At 39.4% G+C, this 21208-nt stretch overlaps 1 protein-coding gene across 5 annotated transcripts in view; it reads right to left on the minus strand.

Moving 5' to 3' along the window:
* ccser2a (coiled-coil serine-rich protein 2a) overlaps positions 1–21208 on the minus strand; it is a 77809-nt gene that overhangs the window by 17670 nt on the left and 38931 nt on the right. For all 5 annotated transcript variants that reach the window (XM_042323613.1, XM_042323614.1, XM_042323615.1 and 2 more), the window contains one exon: positions 5695–5812. In XM_042323613.1, the coding sequence (XP_042179547.1) occupies positions 5695–5812 (118 nt within the window). The remainder of the gene's footprint in view (positions 1–5694; positions 5813–21208) is intronic.

The following is a 21208-nucleotide window of genomic DNA, read 5'->3' on the forward strand; positions in this document are numbered from 1 at the left end:
GAAATGGAATAAATGGAATGGAGTAGGGCTGTCCACGACAAAAACAAATCTTTGTCGACCAAGTGTTCTTTCGACGAATCAATGGGTCAAAATATTTTTAATCAACTGTATTATGCTCTGAGCTTGTCTGATGCTTTAAGCAAACTGTTTGATTAAATAATTAAGACACACAAATGACTACAGGGAGTCCTACTGCAATTGATTTGATTGTGCCGGGCTCAGACTTGCTGCGCTGTGTTAAAAAAGACAGAATGACTGTGTGACTAACACCCGTTGTCTCTATCTCCTCCTTGCTGCAGCAACCACCACAGAACATCAACAGTGTTAATCGTGCTGCATAATTACAGCCAATTCTGATTGTATTCGACATGTGGTTGCGTGAGGCTTGGTGCTCACGGAATCAGTAGGCTATTAAACAAACACACATATAGGTAACACAAGCAGGATCAATCTTATTTCTGTCGATCGGAAAGTATTCAGACCCCTTGACTTTTTCAAATTTTGTTTACGTTACAGCTTTATTCTGAAATGGATTAAATTGTTTTTACAATCTGCACACAATACCCGCATAATGATAAAGCAAAAACAGTTTTTTATAAATGTTTGCAAATGCATAACATTTTTGGAACTGAAATATCACTTTTACATAAGTATTCAGACCCTTCACCCAGTACTTTATTGAAGCACTTTGGCAGCGATTACAGCCTCAAGTCCTCCTGGGTATGACGCTACAAGCTTGGCTCACCTGTATTTGGAGAGTTTCTCCCACTCTTCTCTGCAAGTCTTCTCAAGCTCTGTCAGGTTGGATGGGGAGCGTTGCTGCACAGCTATTTTCAGGTCTCTCCAGAGATGTTCGATCGGGTTCAAGTCCGGGTCCTGGCTGGGCCACTAAGGGACATTCAGAGACTTGTCCTGAAGCCACTCCTGCATTGTCTAGGCTGTGTGCTTAGGGTTGTTATCCTGTTGGAAGGTGAACCTTTGCCACAGTCTGTGCTCCTGAGCACTCCATAGCAGGTTTTCATCAAGAATCTCTGTACTTTGCTCTAGTCTCCTAGTCCCTGCCGCTGAAAAACATGATGCTGGCACAACCATGCTTCACCTTATTTTTTGTATTTATTTTTTTACATAAATTTTTAATTAACATTTATTTAACTAGGCAAGTCAGTTAAGAACAAATTCTTCTTTACAATGACGGCCTACACCAGCCAAACCCGGATGTCACTGGGCCAATTGTGCGGCGCCCAATGGGACTCATAGTCACGAACGGTTGTGATACACCTTAGGGATGGGCCATTTTTCCTCCAGACGAGACGCTTGGCATTCAGGCCAAAGTGTTCAATCTTGGTTTCACCAGACCAGAGAATATTTTTTCTCATGGTCTGAGGGTCTTTTGGAAAACTCCAAGTGGGCTATCATGTGCCTCTTACTGAGGAGTAGCTTCTGTCTGGCCACTCTACCATAAAGGCCTGATTGGTGGAGTGCTGCAGAGATGGTTGGACTCCAATCAAGTTGTAGAAACATCTCAAGGATGATCAATGGAAACAGGATGCACCTGAGCTCAATTTTGAGTCTCATAGCAAAGGGTCTGAATACTTGTAAATAAGGTACTACTGTTTTTTTGCAAACATTTCTAAAAAACCTGTCATTATGGGGTATTGTGTGTAGATTGTAGATTGCTGAGGATTTTTTATCAATTTTAGAATAAGGCTGTAATGTAACAAAATGTGGAAAAAGTCAAGGGGTCTGAATACTTTCTGAAGGCACTGTATATGGATGATTTATGAAGCCAGGCACATTTAACAGTTAGGCTATTGATTATGGACCTAATTCAGTCAGGGTATCCTCTCGCCTCACTTTTCTGAGACAATTAAGGCAAGGGCTGTAATCGAACGTGGGAGAAAGCACATTTGTTTTAAAATAATTACATTTTTATTTGTTTGCACCATTGTTCTTACATAATATAACAATATACAATTTTAGTAGCACGTCTTAGACTATGGCGTTCCCATGGCCTCCACAATAGACAGGTGTCTTGTACATCATGATTTTTTTGTGTGTTTTTTTTGCTACTGCTCAACTAAAGAAATCTCGGTCGACCAACAGCCTATCGACCAAACAATCGACCAGTCGACTAAGTGGGGTCAGCCCTAGAATGGAGTCAAACGTGGCTTCCGTTTGTTTGATGTGTTCAATACCATTCCATTCTGGTAAGCAGAGTCCTGTATACACTGTGCCAAGCATACACAAACATTGCCTCATGGGACAAGGTTAACTTAGGGGACTTTTATTTGTTCTCACACACACACACACACACACACACACACACACACACACACACACACACACACACATCTCATAACACATTCACTGATTTGTACTGAATAAGACATCAAACCCAAGAAGAAGGCTTTAAGCTAAGGCCAACAGTCAGACAGTAGGACTCTCGGGGGTTAACATCAACAGAGAAAATTAACAATCTTATACACACCCACAAAACACTTACAGTGGGGAAAAAAAGTATTTAGTCAGCCACCAATTGGGCAAGTTCTCCCACTTAAAAAGATGAGAGAGGCCTGTCATTTTCATCATAGGTACACTTCAACTATGACAGACAAAATGAGAAAAAAAATCCAGAAAATCACATTGTAGGATTTTTAATGAATGTATTTGCAAATTATGGTGGAAAATAAGTATTTGGTCACCTACAAACAAGCAAGATTTCTGGCTCTCACAGACCTGTAACTTCTTCTTTAAGAGGCTCCTCTATCCTCCACTCGTTACCTGTATTAATGGCACCTGTTTGAACTTGTTATCAGTATAAAAGACACCTGTCCACAACCTCAAACAGTCACACTCCAAACTCCACTATGGCCAAGACCAAAGAGCTGTCAAAGGACACCAGAAACAAAATTGTAGACCTGCACCAGGCTGGGAAGACTGAATCTGCAATAGGTAAGCAGCTTGGTTTGAAGAAATCAACTGTGGGAGCAATTATTAGGAAATGGAAGACATACAAGACCACTGATAATCTCCCTCAATCTGGGGCTCCATGCAAGATCTCACCCCGTGGGGTTAAAATGATCACAAGAACGGTAAGCAAAAATCCCAGAACCACACGGTGGGACCTAGTGAATGACCTGCAGAGAGCTGGGACCAAAGTAACAAAGCCTACCATCAGTAACACACTACGCCGCCAGGGACTCAAATCCTGCAGTGCCAGACGTGTCCCCCTGCTTAAGCCAGTACATGTCCAGGCCCGTCTGAAGTTTGCTAGAGAGCATTTGGATGATTCAGAAGAAGATTGGGAGAATTTCATCTGACCATATGACACCAAAATAGAACTTTTTGGTAAAAACTCAACTCGTCGTGTTTGGAGGACAAAGAATGCTGAGTTGCATCCAAAGAACACCATACCTACTGTGAAGCATGGGGGTGGAAACATCATGCTTTGGGGCTGTTTTTCTGCAAAGGGACCAGGACGACTGATCCGTGTAAAGGAAAGAATGAACAGGGGCCATGTATCGTGAGATTTTGAGTGAAAACCTCCTTCCATCAGCAAGGGCATTGAAGATGAAACATGGCTGGGTCTTTCAGCATGACAATGATCCCAAACACACCACCCGGGCAACGAAGGAGTGGCTTCGTAAGAAGCATTTCAAGGTCCTGGAGTGGCCTAGCCAGTCTCCAGATCTCAACCCCATAGAAAATCTTTGGAGGGAGTTGAAAGTCCGTGTTGCCCAGCAACAGTCCCAAAACATCACTGCTCTAGAGGAGATCTGCATGGAGGAATGGGCCAAAATACCAGCAACAGTGTGTGAAAACCTTGTGAAGACTTACAGAAAACGTTTGACCTCTGTCATTGCCAACAAAGGGTATATAACAAAGTATTGAGATAAACTTTTGTTATTGACCAAATACTTATTTTCCACCATAATTTGCAAATAAATTCATTAAAAATCCTACAATGTGATTTTCTGGAATTTTTTTCTCATTTTACAGGCCTCTCTCATCTTTTTAAGTGGGAGAACTTTCACAATTGGTGGCTGACTAACTACTTTTTTCCCCCCACTGTAGATTACAGACACAGACAGACAAACAATTTATCTTCCAAACAGAGCAACCAAGGATCATAAATATTTGGCGACACTCTAATCAAACAAGCCATTAATGAACTGAGACAAAATAAAATTGTGTGCCAGTCTTCAAATAACTCAAACTGCCAGCCTTCAAATAACTCAATCTTACTGTTGTAGCATGAGAGTTCTTCAGCTGAGGACGAAACAAATAACTTATGCAGCCTCTCCACATACCGCAACTGAAGACGAGCCTGTCTAAATAGTTAGCCCAGTAATTCCACACGTGACCTGCTACATTCCAACATGCTCTGCTACATCCGTCAACTTCTTCTCAACAAAACTCAAATCCAAACATTACAAATCCAAAGTGGTAAAATGAAGAGGGAAAAGAGTGGGCTAAAGTCCTAGTCAGCTTTTTAAAGGGCTGGAGAAACTCTTCCACCCTGCTGTCTGTTTTCGGAGAAACTCCCCAAGTGGCCAGAGAGGGAGAGGCTGGGGTGGCTGTGTCTGTGGCCAGGCTGGGAGTCACCGGCTTGGGCAGGGTGGGGAGAGGCCACCAGGATCTCTCCTGTCATTGGAGCTGGAGCCTGCCTGCAGGAGAAAATAGCAGGGCCTCCTTTTCCCTTCTCCCTTTCCCCTTCCTGCTTGGCTGGCAGAACCTGTGCCCATGGGAAGGAGGGAGGAAGGGGAGGAGAGGGAGGATGGGCCTAAGGCTATGCTACATTGAAGATCCCTCCTTTCCTCCCCTCTCTTTAGGCCTGCCACAGAGGGCTGAGCTTGGCTGGACCCTCTGTCCGCTCCCCTGTCCCTTAACTACGACCCCTCGCTACGACATACAGAGCTATAAATAAATATGATCTCTTTCCAGGATGCCGGTTGGATTCACAATCCTTCAGAGTGAACATTCCTGTCACACACACAACACACTCAATGTAGTGCTCTGTGAACTGAAAAACCAGGCTCTGTGTGTGTTTGAGTGTATAGAGACAGAACGAGATGCACTTTGGGTTGTCTGTGAGTTTTATGGTCATAAAGGGACCCTTGTTAGCAATCCTTTGGCAGGACTGGTCAGCAGTCTCACACTGGGCCGAGTGTTTTCAGAGCAGTGGAAAGAACTGCATTCGCAATGAATGACACTGTCAGTATGGCATTCACAATACAGTGGAGAGACTTCATAACCTAAGATTCATGATCAATGACCAATGAGCACTGACGTAGGGAGTTTGTGATGGCTTGTATAATGTAACAAAATGCCAGAATCTTTCTCTCACGCAGACACACACATAGGTGCCCACGCACCCCCACTGCACACCTACACACACAAATACAATCCTGCTGTCTCTGAGAATAGAGACCTATTCACCAAAACTATCTCGTTACTTAATCAGCAGTTGAAATAGGACCAGAGGAACGTGTCATGATTAGAGATTAAATTGTAATTTCCATAGGTGTTCCATGATTACATTTACAGAATGGAATCAAAAGCTACACTCAAAAGGTGAGAGGGTCTGGTCACAGTGATTAGGCTTTCATTGTAATGATTAGGGCTCTACTGAACCAATCACTAGTGTTAATGAGCACCAAGCCTGGGGAAAGATGAAGGAAGCGATGACTGTACCTGGAGCCACTGCTGTCTGTGTTCGTTGAGAGCCGTCCTCAGGGAGGTCCACGTCCAGCATGAGGTCGTCATCCTCCAGGTCAGCTGGCTCCAGGGGGTCCAGGTTGTTCAGAATGTCCTGCATGGTGGGAGAGACAAAAGTTGGTTCAATTAATGTTATGTTATTTTGATTCAATTTATATTATGACAATAGTCAAGCTAGTAAGTCAACTGTTTTGTTTTGTCAGTTCACAAGAGATCCTCAAAAAAAGATTGTACAGAATGTCGGGGTATTTCAAAAAACATCTCATAATGCTCCCATCTGTAAAGGCATGATTAGTTCACTGTTTTTGTCTGCCGGTGCAAAAGTAGTGAGTACATTTTTATGCTAACAGTTCTCCTTTTGAATCAGACTCTCAGGGACAAACACAGGTTGTTATTCAAAACAACAAAAAGCAGAGTCGGAGACAACAAAAGATTTGCAGAAATGAATTTCTCAAAAGAAACATCACTCTTGAATGAGTATAATAATGTAAAATCGGTAAGTATGTCTTATTATTAAAGCTAAAATAGTCTGCACTTTGCTTGTTGTTGAATTCAAAGCATAACGTACCCAAAAGCAAAAAAGGCAAGAGTACAACTTACTACTTCAAAGTATGAAGTACTTGTATGAAGTATTGCTTTCCAAAGCATCAATTCCCAGGCCATTTTGTGCTTCAGCAGAAAATGAAAATACATAGCGAGGCCTCTACTTGAAGAAGTACCCATAACATGATGGTGGTTGGTGGTATTTAATGGATGGTGTGTTATTAAAGGTTAGAGAATGGTTATCTAAATCAAAAACTGGCATTGAAGCAGGGAACCATTGTAGAAAACAGAAAAATAACATCCAATATCTTCTGTTCCATACTTATATCTGCCAGTGCACCCAACTGAACTGTACTCAGTCTTTCTCCCACACGCCTGCTCTCCTCTGCTCCCTCCTCTGCTTTTTTACTACTTCTATTATCACCCTCTTTACTTCTCCCACTCTCTCTTTTTCCCTTTCTCTGTCCTCTTCCTCTCGTCTCCTCACTCTCTTCCATTTTCCTCATCTCCTCCCCCTCCCCCACTCTATCCCTCTCTCCTCTAGAGGTTCCTCATGCAGAGCAGGCCTTAGTCACGGCACGTTGCTCGAGAGGAAATGGCATTTCACACCGGTAGGCTGCAGCTTAGATGCTGAGCGGGCCACATAATCTCCCCCAAGGAGGAGGAGAAAAAGCCTGGTTGAATGAACTGGGAATCTGGGGTCATATTTCACACAAATCCCACTCCAGCTGACTGCCCTGGGGCTCTGACGTTAGAACCGCCAGCCAAACAGAGAGGACTGGGGGGTCCAACAGAACCACAGTACCACAGCAGGTCCCCATGTTGAAATTAAGCTAGCGCCAGTGGTGGTCCCCTCAGTGGTGCTACACCTCCTGTTCAGTAGATGGAGACTAATGGGCAACTGATTTACAGGATTAGCATGATTATCCCTCTCTCTCGTCATACATCTTTCATATAAAGATAATTCATTCATTGAGCTTACACGATGTTCAAATATTTAATCGATTGAGGTTACATATTATTCACATTATGATTACATCAATTCAGAATGCATTTTGCTGTGGTTGTGCACAGGTACTGTAACATGCTATGGAAATTCCTGCAACATTCTGTGTCCCTCAGTCAGTTAACCTCACATTCCCCATCTTCTCCCTACTACCCTCTCAATCTGCACCCGGTGGGGAGATCAATGAAGAATAATAAACCAAAGGAAAAGCCTTGGCCCATTCAACCCCATATTGAATTGAAACTTCAAACAAACACAACTCTCTGTTCAGATATGAATCTGAGGTTAGCTGAGGCTCAAAACCCACACAGATTACCTCATATGACCCACTAGTGTGATTAATATATGATGTAGCTTTGCCCCCACAACCCAAGCCCTACAGAACTTCAGTCTGCCTAACCCAGAAACGTAATCAATACAAAATGAAACTAGAACATATAAAAAATGATTGTTCTACTGTATAAGGAATTATGGGTACAAATATAAAAATCCAAACTTCTAATATATCCTAGAGAGGCTTAAGAAATTAGTCTGATCAAATCAATATCTGTCGCAGATTCTCAGACGTAGTCACCAGCCCCTCTGCCTGAGATTAGAATTATCATGGCATTTTCATTACATGTCCATTCTGTTTCCCATAACTCTCAATGAAGGCTTCAGAGCTGCCTGCAGATCAACTGCTGCTCCTTCAGTAGATCTTCACTCTAATTGAAGGTCAGTCCCAGACTAAATGTAACACAGTGGGGCTTACTGCAATGTGAGATACTGAAGATCTCAAAACTGTTTCTTTGATAAAAGACCCATACAGTATCTCCAAATCAAGTTTTACTAAGCTATGTGTGAGTGTGCCTCCACAATGACATTATGTTGACCTTATTCTACACTGAAGTTCTGAGTTGAAAGCACTAAGCTTGTCCTTTAAATATAAAATATGCCTTCTACCTCTACAATGATAGCACTTCTTTGTAATCCAATTATTCGACTCATTTACTGCTCTTGAACTAATGCATTTCCCCAAAACCCAATTCTCAGGCTCTAGCCAACTGCATATGACCATTCTCTGTGGTTCTATAAAAGATGTAATGTGGTGTAATCTAGGCGTCCGTTGCTGCAAAGGGCTTATTGACTTTTACAGGGACAATTAGAGGGTCACTATGAGCACGGAAAGTGTTAGAGAGATTGATGAGAGCAGAACTTCCCTTCCAAGGACACTAGAATGATACTGACTTGGGCACAAAAGAGAGATTTAAGGAGAGATGGCCCCATAGCACTGATCTAAGGTCAGTTGTGCTGCTTTAGGTTGGGACATTCAGGGTTGGGATGGTTAAAGGTGATAGGCAAACGTTTCCCTGTACATTTAAAAAAAATCTTTTTTTTTTATAACAGCTACATTTGAAAGACCTTCAAAATCGTGACTTGTCCAGATAATCAGAGACTAAAAACCAGCAAAACATAACAACATTTCTTATTCATTGTCATATCGCGCAGTCTGTTGACAGACGCTACGATACCATTTATGTTACATGTGTCTGTCCACAAAAATTATGAGCTCACAGGCTGGAGTTTGTACTGTTGGGAACACAAGCAGAATTTTCACATTTTCCATTAGAACCAGCTATTCCAGTGAGGAAATAATCCGGTGCCAGGATCATTTGCCCTCTGACTGCCTACAGTGACCTCACATTCAGAAACTTTCCAAAAAGCGGAATCCGCATTGACCACCATAGAGTCAGCGAACGTTTTATTTCTGCTTTGGTTATATGGGCAGCAGAAGTGGTGGGAAATAGATCACTGCTCTTTCTCTGCTTCTGGTGACATGTGCCTCTTAGTTCAGCCAACCCAAACCCACCAGAATGTGTTGGAAGGACAGTGGTCGGTGTAGATTGGTTTAAATTCATCCAGATTTAAAATGGGAAAAACGGGGGACATTATATGCACGCTTTCATTTGCGGAAGCAGAAGCGGATTCTGACGCCAGTGTGTGAATACGGCTTGAGAGCGGCGGCGGTCAGATTTATGCTAAATGACAAGACAAGAAGCTGTTGTACATCTAGCTGACTATAATAAATGACTTGAAACGACACTGTTTGCAGGGTTTTGTATTTAAGGGCAGTGCTAAAGTGGAGCGAGTATTTGGTGTGTGTGTGTTCTGATATGGTGTCTCTTTGTACTTGGCATGAGGGAATTAGGCCTTTCATAATTACACTACATACATCTCTCCCTCTTCACTCCATTTTCATCCTCCTGTCATCTCCATTTGATGTGAACAGAGCTATGGGGATAAGTGAGTGACAGATTCGTCCTCCACTCTTTTCATAAACCTCTGCCTTCATTATGCCTCCTTCAACCAGGTGCCTGCCTTTGCCTTGCCTGACTGCCCACACATGACTGCTTTTATAAACTTCATAATCAATTCAACAAACTCAAAAGTGGCAAAGTAAAAGTAAGCCTGGTTTACATCAAGCAGACTCCATAAGGAAAGACGCTAGGAGGCAAAACTAGCCAGTTTTAGAACGTTATGTTGTGGAAGAAAATGAGTCTAAATGGAGATTAAATGGAGACCTTCGACTATCACATTTAAAACAGACTAAGGGAGTTACTAATAGTTACCACTGTGGTCAGCAACCAACAGGAAAATATGATGACTACATTGAGCCCACTAATCTTAGGGCTGACACAGATCACCTTCATCATTGTAAATAGCTACTTTCAAAAAACAGTAGTAACCACTATCAAATGTGTTTGTTCTGGCTGACGACACATTGGTTCAGTATAGCAGCTATAAATGCATGCAGGCGTATGTCATATACTAAGAGGGAAGACAGAAGGCAAGAGAGAGAATTAAAAAATCAATGAATGATCAGACAAGACAATGTAGGGACATGTTGGCAATTTCTGCACGGCAAACAAAGCAGCCTAGATATTAGCTAACTAATACGACAACAGTCTGCTTGCTGAGTGTGTGTACTATAAACAGCAGTGTACTGCAGAGAGAAAGGCTTAAGCACCTAGCTCATTTATCTGCTAATGAATTAGGCTGTCACCACCCAGCGCTACAAAGCCTAACATTAGATCCAAATAAATAAATCAAGAAGCAGCAGCTCTGCAGCTTTGAAGTCAGAGAGGAGGCGAGGATTAGAGACAGAGCGCCGTCAGGAGCTTGCTCTGCTACTGAGAGGATATGTCTCACATGAGAGAAGCCGAGTTAAAATAAAAACACAGCAAATACTAGGTATCTGCAGGAATAAGGAATGAACAGGCCAAGGAGAGAGTAAGTGAAAAGAATAGAAGAGAGAGTGGCTTCACATTGTTTATTCCAATGTCTATCAGTTACAGCATTTCGGGGGAAATAGCCATTTCAGGTACATAAGAATGAATATAGACAGCCACTCTACAATATGTCTTCCTCTGGCTATTTATAACCAAATCACACGTTTTTATTTAAATGGAGGCTACAGAAGTGTCATTACACTTTTTGATTTCACTTGGTTTTGAGAAACTTACCCCACCCGCGATAGACCTCCTCGGGCTCATTGGGCAGTATTAGGGAAAGCAGAAAACATGAACAACGGCTACAGAAACACCCAAATACGGCATTTTAGAAACAGCAAAGCTCCCAATATAGTGAGGCAGGTCTTTAGATGTTGTACATATGAAACCGTGTCATTTCGAACTTTATCCAGACTGTTATATTTCATTTTGTTGGACTCAAGCGTTACACTTCATGCATATGCATGCACTTACATTCTTGTTTCCATTGTGATGATAGTGATGGTTTCTATAGCAACCAAATCAAGCCAAATAAATATTAGCTGTTGCCATATCATTATAGCCCATTTAGGACATATCTTTGCCGATATCCACAAAACAGACAAGCGTCAACTTTCATCTGCAGGATGCTTGTACACACGCAAGCAGGCGGAAGAATGGGAATGTGAACGTATCGCTCAAGTTAAACAAAATATCATGCCATTTATATCCAAAACAGAGATGAATAAAAATGCAATTATAATGCATTAAAACCTCTAATATGAGGGCAGGAGTACTTCTAAATATGAAGCTGGTTGTCTACTACTCAACAGCAGGCTATAGGAAATCATCAAGTGAAAAACATGGAAACCAAGTGATGTATTTCTCTTACCACACACACACACTTATGTCATATTTAACGTAACACTGCCATCAAGCGGAGTCACAGAGGTATTGCAACACAGCTTAACTAGGATGACTGTGATTTGTTTTGTCTGGGTTCTGTGTTATGAAGCTCTTTTACAACACAGGATCATAAGACGTTTGTCAGGTTAATCCTACACCAGATGACAGATCATCATGGCTGGCTGTTGCCTCTTAAGAGACTTGTCTGTCTACACTGAGTGTACAAAACATTAGGAACACCTTCCTACTATTGAGTTGCACACTCTTTCAGCCTCTGAATGGCACACATACAAATCAAATCAAATTTGATTTGTCAAATGCATTGAATACAACAGGTAGACCTTACAGTGAAATGCTTACTTACATGCCCAGAACCAACAATGCAGTTCATGAAATAGAGTTTGGGTGTCAAGGTAAATAGTCCGGGTGTCCATTTGATTAATTGTTCAGCAGTCTTATGGTTATGGGGGTAGAAGCTGTTAAGGAGCCTTTTGGTCTTAGACTTGGCGCTCTGGTACCGCTTGCCGTGCGGTAGCAGAGATAACAGTCTATGACTTGGGTGACTGGAGTCTTTGACCATTTTTTGGGCCTTCCTCCGACAGCGCCTAGTATATAGGTCCTGGATGTCAGGAAGCTTGGCCCCAGTGATGTACTGGACCGTACGCACTACCCTCTGTAGCGCCTTACGGTCAGATGCCAAGCAGTTGCCATTCCAGGCAGTGATGCAACCAGTCAGCTGTAGCTGTAAAACTTTTTGAGGATCTTTGGGCACATGACAAATCTTTTCAGCCTTCTGAAGGGGAAAAGGTGTTGTCGTGCCCTCTTCAGAACTGTCGTGGTGTGTTTGGACTAGAGGTCGACCGATTATGATTTTTCAACACGATTACCGATACCGATTATTGGAGGACCAAAAAAAGCCAATACAGATTAAATCTGATTTTTAAAATTGATTTGTAATAATGACAATTGCAACAATACTGAATGAACACTTATTTAAACTGAATATAATAGATCAATAAAATCAATAAAATCAATTTAGCCTCAAATAAATAATGAAACATGTTCAATTTGGTTTAAATAATGCAAAAACAAAGTGTTGGAGAAGAAAGTAAAAGTGCAATATGTGCCATGTAAGAAAGCTAACGTTTCAGTTCCTTGCTCATAACATGAGAACATATGAAAGCTGGTGGTTCCTTTTAACATGAGTCTTCAATATTCCCAGGTAAGAAGTTTTAGGTTGTAGTTATTATAGGAATTATAGGACTATTTCTCTCTACACCATTTGTATTTCATTAACCTTTGACTATTGGATGTTCTTATAGGCACTTTAGTATTGCCAGTGTAACAGTATAGCTTCCGTCCCTCTCCTCGCTGCTACCTGGGCTCGAACCAGGAACACAACGACAACAGCCACCCTCGAAGCAGCATTACCCATGCAGAGCAACCACTACATTACCCATGGGGAACAACCACTACAAGTCTCAGAGCAAGTGACGTTTGAAACGCTATTAGCGCACACCCCACTAACTAGCTAGTCATTTCACATTGGTTACACCAGCCTAATCTCGGGAGTTGATAGGCTTGAAGTCATAAACAGCTGCTGGCAAATGCGCGAAAGTGCTGTTTGAATGAATGCTTACGAGCCTGCTGGTACCTACCATCACTCAGTCAGACTGCTCTATCAAATCATAGACTTAGTTATAACATAATAACACACAGAAATACGAGCCGTAGGTCATTAATATGACCGAATCCGGAAACTATCATCTCGAAAACAAGACGTTTATTCTTTCAGTGAAATACAGAACCGTTCCGTATTTTATCTAACGGGTGGCATCCATAAGTCTAAATATTCCTGTTACATTGCACAACCTTCAATGTCATCTCATAATTACGTAAAATTCTGGCAAATTAGGCGGACCCAAACCGTTGCATATACACTGACTCTGCGTGCAATGAACGCAAGAGAAGTGACACAATTTCACCTGGTTAATATTGCCTGCTAACCTAGATTTCTTTTAGCTAAATATGCAGGTTTAAAAATATATACTTCTGTGTATTGATTTTAAGAAAGGCCTTGATGTTTATGGTTAGGTACACATTGGAGCAACGATACACACTGCATCGATTAAATGCAATGCAGGACACGCTAGATGAACTAGTAATATCATCAACCATGTGTAGTTAACTAGTGATTATGATTGATTGATTAATTTTATAAGATAAGTTTAATGCTAGCTAGCAAAGTACCTTGGCTTACTGCATTAGCGTAACAGGCAGTCTCCTCAAGGAGTGCAATGTCATCAGGTGGTTAGAGCGTTGGACTAGTTAACTGTAAGGTTGCAAGATTGAATCCCCTGAGCTGACAAGGTAAAAATCTGTTGTTCTGCCCCTGAACAAGGCAGTTAACCCACCGTTCCTAGGCCGCCATTGAAAATAAGAATGTGTTCTTAACTGACTTGCCTAGTTAAATAAAGATTAAATAAAGGTGTAAAAAAAAAATATCGGCCAAATCGGTGTCCAAAAATACCTATTTCCGATTGTTATGAAAACTTTAAATCGGCCCTAATTAAATCGGCCATTCTGATTAATCGGTCGTCCTTTAGTTTGGACCATGATAGTTAGTTGGTGATGTGGATACCAACAAACTTGAAACTCTTGACTTGCTCCACTTCAGCACCGTCGATGTTAATGGGCCCTGTTCAGTCCTCCTTTTCCTATAGTCCACAATCAGCTCCTTTGTCTTGCTCACATTGAGGGAGAGGTTGTTGTCCTGGCAGTCTCTGACCTCCTCCTTATAGGCTGTCTCATCGTTGTCAGTGATCAGGCCTCTACCTCTGTTGTGTCATCAGCAAACTTAATGACGGTGTTGGAGTCGTGCTTGGCCACGCAGTCATGGGTGAACAGGGAGTACAGGAAGGAACTAAGCACGTACCCCTGAGGGGCCCCAGTGTTGAGGATCAGCGTGGTGGATGTGTTGTTGCCTACCCTTACCACCTGGGTGCGACCCGTCAGGAAGTCCAGGATCCAGTTGCAGAGGGAGGTGTTTAGTCCCAGGGTCCTTAACTTTTTTTATTTATTATTTTAAATTGAATATCCAAAACATACAATATACTTGCAGTGAAGCCTCTCAACAACTACACCATACCAGTCATCCAATAGACTCCCATTCAGAGCGACACACAGAAGCATCCAGGGACAATGCCCTGCTCAAGGGCACGTTGACAGATCTCCCACCTGGCCAAAAAACATGAACCCTAACACTCCAAGATCCCCCCCCACAGTTCCCAATTAGCTGTCCCTCAACCATTCAAGACCCTCCCAAACCCCTAAGAATATATATATATATATATATATATATATATATATATATATATATATATATATATATATATATATATATATATATATATATATATATATATATATATATATATATATATATATATATATATATATATATATATATATATATATATATATATATATATATATATATATATATATATATATATATATATATATATATATATATATATATATATATATATATATATATATATATATATATATATATATATATATATATATATATATATATATATATATATATATATATATATATATATATATATATATATATATATATATATATATATATATATATATATATATATATATATATATATATATATATATATATATATATATATATATATATATATATATATATATATATATATATATATATATATATATATATATATATATATATATATATATATATATATATATATATATATATATATATATAGAATATAAGAATATATATATATATATATATATATATATATATATATATATATATATATATATATATATATATATTTAAATACAATTAATTTCATTATTCACCCCCAAGAATCCCCCAATGCACCAACAATCAAGAGAATGAAGTAAATAGAAAAAAGAAAAAGATAGAAGAAAACAGCAAACAAAAAATCTATAAAAAAGGACATAAAAAAGGACATCAAGGACAATGCCAACTGTATATGTTTGTGTGCATGTCTGGCACTTTTACATGTATGTGTGTGTTCTTGTATGCATTTATTTGAATGAGAGTGTGTGTATATGTATGTGCACAAACACCTGCATGGCATCAGCCTCAGGCAAACCGGCATTAGCTGTAAAAACACTGATCCTCAGGTGTCATTCAAACATACTTTTTATTATGTTTTATTTTGAGTGAGCTTTTCTCTAATGTGGTTATTGGATCTGATTTTAATGGCTAGCATTTTGATGGCCATAACGAATAGATATGGTGACAGTGGACACCCTTGTTTAACTCCTCTTGACAATTCAAAACTCTCTGAGAAGTAGCCGTTATTTACCGGTTTACACCTGGGGTTGCTATACATTATTTTTAGCCATTTTATAAGAGAATTACTGAAATTGAAAAAATCCAGGCATTTATAAATAAAATCCAGTCTTACTTTATCAAATGCCTTTTCAAAATCCGCTATAAATACAAGGCCTGGCCTCTTAGATGTTTCATGACATTCTATTATTTCTAGTAGTTGTCGTATATTATCTTCAATGGATCGTCCATGTAAAAAACCTGTCTGATCAGGATGAATCAGGATGAACAATACCTGGTAAAACCTTTTTAATTCTGAGTGCTATGCATTTCGCTAGTATTTTTGCATCACAACATTGAAGTGTTAGATAGACTGGGTCTTTATATTTGCCATCTGGGTCTTGTTTTAATCATAGAGAAATCAGACCTTCCTGCTGAGTACCCGACAGACTACCATTTCTATAGGAGTAGTTTAAACAATCTGACAATGGCGCTTTTAGTATATCAAAAAAGGCTTGACATACCTCTACCGGTATGCCATCAAGTTCTGGGGTTTTTCCAGACTGAAAGGATTTAATAGCATCAAAAAGTTCTTCCTCTGTAATTTGGTCTTCACACGGATTTTTCTGTACATTTGTTAACTTCTTGGATATAGGGGGTGCTCTTTTAATTTATGGATAAAAAAATGTGCCTGTTTTAAGCGCAATATTTTGTCACGAAAAGATGCTCGACTATGCATATAATTGACAGCTTTGGAAAGAAAACACTCTGACGTTTCCAAAACTGCAAAGATATTATCTGTGAGTGCCACAGAACTCATGCTACAGGCGAAACCAAGATGAAACTTCAAACAGGAAATTATCAGAATTTTTGAGGCTCTGTTTTCCATTGTCTCCTTATATGGCTGTGAGTGCGCCAGGAATGAGCCTGCCCTTTCTGTCGTTTCCCCAAGTTGTCTGCAGCATTGTGACGTATTTGTAGGCATATCATTGGAAGATTAAGAGACTACATTTACCAGGGGTCCGCCCGGTGTCCTTTGTCTAAATTGGTGCGTAATCTTCAACTGGAGGCATTTGCCCATGAGATTCAGAGGAGAACGCAATTAACCGATCGCTGCAGCTGTACATAATCTATCGGTAAATAGCCCACCCATTTTTACCTACCTCATCCCCATACTGTTTTTATTTATTTACTTTTCTGCTCTTTTGCACACCAATATCTCTACCTGTGCATGACCATCTGATCATTTATCACTCCAGTGTTATTAATCTGCAAAATTGTAATTATTCGCCTACCTCCTCATGCCTTTTGCACACAATGTATATAGACTCCCCTTTTTTTTCTTACTGTGTTATTGACTTGTTAATTGTTTACTCCTTGTGTAACTCTGTGTTGTCTGTTCACACTGCTATGCTTTATCTTGGCCAGGTCGCAGTTGCAAATGAGAACTTGTTCTCAACTAGCCTACCTGGTTAAATAAAGGTGAAATAAAAAATAAAATAAAACGCACACTTCCACGAACGATATATCATCGAAGAGATATGTGAAAAACACCTTGAGGATTGATTCTAAACAACGTTTACCATGTTTCAGTCGATATTATGGAGTTAATTTGGAAAAAAGTTTGGCGTTTTGATGACTGAATTTTCAGGTTTTTTTGGTAGCCAAACGTGACGCACCAAAAGGAGCGATTTCTCCTAAACAAATAATCTTTCAGGAAAAACTGAACATTTGCTATCTGAGAGTCTCCTCATTTAAAACATCCGAAGTTCTTCAAAGGTAAATGATTTTATTTGAATGCTTTTCTGGTTTTTGTGAAAATGTTGCCTGCTGATGCTAACGCTAAATGCTATGCTAGCTATCAATACTGTTACACAAATGCTTGTTTTGCTATGGTTGAGAAGCATATTTTGAAAATCTGAGATGACAGTGTTGTTAACAAAAGGCTAAGCTTGAGAAATAGCATATTAATTTCATTTCATTTGCGATTTTCATGAATAGTTAACGTTGTGTTATGCTAATGAGCTGCGGGGATAATTACACTCCTGGATACAGGTTTTTTTCGTAGCTAAATGTGATGTACAAAACAGAGCGATTTGTCCTAAACAAATAATCTTTTTGGAAAAACTGAACATTTGCTATCTAACTGAGAGTCTCCTCATTGAAAACATCTGAAGTTCTTCAAAGGTAAATTATTTTATTTAAATGCTTTTCTGTTTTTTGTGAAAATGTTGCCTGCTGATGCTAACGCTAAATGCTACGCTAGCTATCAATACTGTTACACAAATGCTTGTTTTGCTATGGTTGAAAAGCATATTTTGAAAATCTGAGATGACAGTGTTGTTAACAAAAGGCTAAGCTTGAGAGCTAGCATATTTATTTCATTTAATTTGCGATTTTCATGAATAGTTAACGTTGCGTTACGGTAATGAGCTTGAGGCTGTATTCACGATCCCGGATCCGGGATGGCTAGAATCAAGAGGTTAATTTTCTATTTTTTATATTATTTGGAAAGAATTCCTTACCGTAATCTTCATTCAGTGGGATAGAATGGGACGGAAAAGAGAACATCTGCCTAAAATAATTAGCTTCCTCTTTTAAAATATCATTCGGAAAATCATGGATGACTCTGTCTTCAGTAATGAGTTTCTCCAAATTATTTTTGTTAGCGTTCCTGTACTGGAGATTCAGGAAGCATTTTGTGCATTTTTCTCCATATTCCATCCAGTTTGATTTATTTTTGTAATAGATTACATTAGATCATTCTTGAATAAGTTCCTAAAGTTATTTTTGTTTTTCCTCTAACATATTTTGTATCTCTGTAGTGTCATTTTTATTGCTATCTACCTGTACTATTAGTTAGTCTTGTCTCTTTAGACAGAAACTGCTTTTTTATTATTGATGAATATTGAATTGAATGACGTCTGAAGGTACAATTGAAGGTAACCCAAACAATAAGGGGATTTGCTGAACCTATATTATACTGGAAAAATTCAGTTATAAATTATTTTTTCTTAGTTAAAAATATGTTGTCCTCCAATACACTTCGATACAATTTCCAATATCCCCGTCCTCATGGAAAATCTATAAGAGTTATGTGAATGCCAATTAAATGATGATCCGATCGCATTCTGTCTCCTATTAAAACTTTTTTTAACCTTTGATGAAAGAGAAGAAAGTAGTCAAGATGAATAGCTTGATTAAGTCTCCTCCATGTATATCTCGCTAGGTTGGGGGTTTTTAGTCTCCAAATATTAACTATTTCTAATGTGTCCATAATATTTGTGATTTCCTTAAGGGCACGGTGATGATTGTTTGTAGAGTGATTACCTTTACGGTCCATTGAGGTACTTAACACTGTATTATAGTCTCCTAACATAATGATTTGATCATTTGTTGCCTGTACGTTCAATAAGTTGGTACAAATGTTTTCGAAAAAGTATGGATCATCCTGATTTGGACCATATAGTTGAATGAGCCAAATCTCTTTTTCGTCAACTTTCATATTCAAAAAGATCCACCTTTCTTGCGAATCATTCCTGACTATTTGCAAATTCAGATCAACATTTTTGTTAATTAATATCATCACACCTTTGGAGTTCCTTTGTCCATGACAGAAAAAAATGTCACCACCACATTCCTTTTTCCACACAACTTCATCTAAGGATGTAGAGTGAGTTTCCTGTAAACAGTATATGTTATATTCCTTTACTTTTAGTCGCATAAAGACTGATCTTTATTTTTTTGGAATCTGCTAAACCATTACAATTATAACTGGCTATACTTATTTCACCCCTTACCATAACTAGATACTATTCTCAGTCTAAATTGACCATAATTAGTGCTTGTAAAATTACTGCCATCAGAGGTATTATGACGGTCAAAATTAGAGCATCAAATGTCTGATATTTAGAATTTAAGAAATAGGTTCTAGCAATATCGGTTTTATTCCCTTGCCTGTTTGCCTGTGAGCCAATGCCACAGATGTTAGAAAATTGAGACAAGATATTATGTGTGAAGTATATCTGAGTAGGTTGGTGTGTATGATTTAGGATGTGATTTAGTGAGTGTGTACGATGTCTGTATAAGAATAAGATTATAATGTGTGCTGTCCAAATAAATAATAACTCGGCCAATTTGCATGGTTGAGTGTCTGTGTGTGTAACATGTAGTGCGTATAGCCTTAATATTCATGATGATAATTGTAATCCATATCGTATCACTGTCATAGTTGCATCATAATTAACTTTAACATCATTGAAAAACACATCCCAGCATTTCCATAGCAATTGACGTTTCACATGATCATGAAAGACACATTGCATTACTCTAGAGACAGCTTCACTACAGTACAAATGTGTTCCGTACAATATGTTATTAGAGTCCCCTGTTCTACTCCAATCTATACTTCTTTATCGGTGTAACAAATGGCTTTGGCCACATGGTGTCACCCTACATACATGCTTTACTTTGCTGTGTTTGCTCTGAATCACGTGTTCCAAACAAATGCAGCACATCTCAAGGGTGCTTTGACCTAATAGGCCAAACAATTAGGACACATTATGTTAGATGGACCCTATTCTACTAGGCTTACCAGATACATGAATGTCATTGTCATTGTATCAGTGCAATGATTTATGGCTCAGTTGGATTGTGGGTTCGATTCCCGAAGCCGCACGCATGACTTTAAGTCGTTTGGATAAAAGTGTCTGCTAAATATTATTATTATATATTAGTGAGAGTCACTCACACCCACTCAGAACAGTTGGCATCCCCAGACAGCTCTCTCCCCAATACACACTGTCTCAGTTGTCTATGCACCACTGTTCGGTCAACAATTCTGTGTCTTCATGTAATGGTAAACCCCAGAGGAAGGGAAGAAAAGACTAAGCTGATTAACTGTTTTAAATCCCCGTCATTAAGCTCGTTAAACATTCCAGAGCCAATGGCACCGGAACACCGAGAGGAAAACAGAAAGAAACTGTTCGATTATCTCTAGGAGATCATATGTGGCTTGTAAGGAGCTATGCAGACATTCCAGAATCTGGGAACCCCACGGGAGGGAGACCTTGGTTGGGAGTGGGTGGCTGGCAGCCTTGGCATTCACATTCCCTTTCTGACCTGAGTCTTTGTCCTCCTAATCCCTAATTAAGGATCTAGTTTAACTGAATTTTTAGCAGCGGGATCAATTGATAGAATAAAGCAGGTAGCTCTTGCTGGGAGGATTGGACTGACATAATAGGGTCAAAGGTACACACTATCAGGCCTCTGGTGAATACCAACACTAGTCAATCTGATGAATTAACTTTGTACTGTACTGTGCATCATACAGAAATGACAGTATGTCATTACTAGTCAGTGATACTATATGAAGTGTATGCTAAGCGGAAGACAAGACAATTGCTGACAATAAAACAGTCTGTTTTTCTA

Source organism: Oncorhynchus tshawytscha, linkage group LG06 (genome assembly GCF_018296145.1).
Source record: "Oncorhynchus tshawytscha isolate Ot180627B linkage group LG06, Otsh_v2.0, whole genome shotgun sequence".
NCBI lineage: Eukaryota > Metazoa > Chordata > Actinopteri > Salmoniformes > Salmonidae > Oncorhynchus > Oncorhynchus tshawytscha.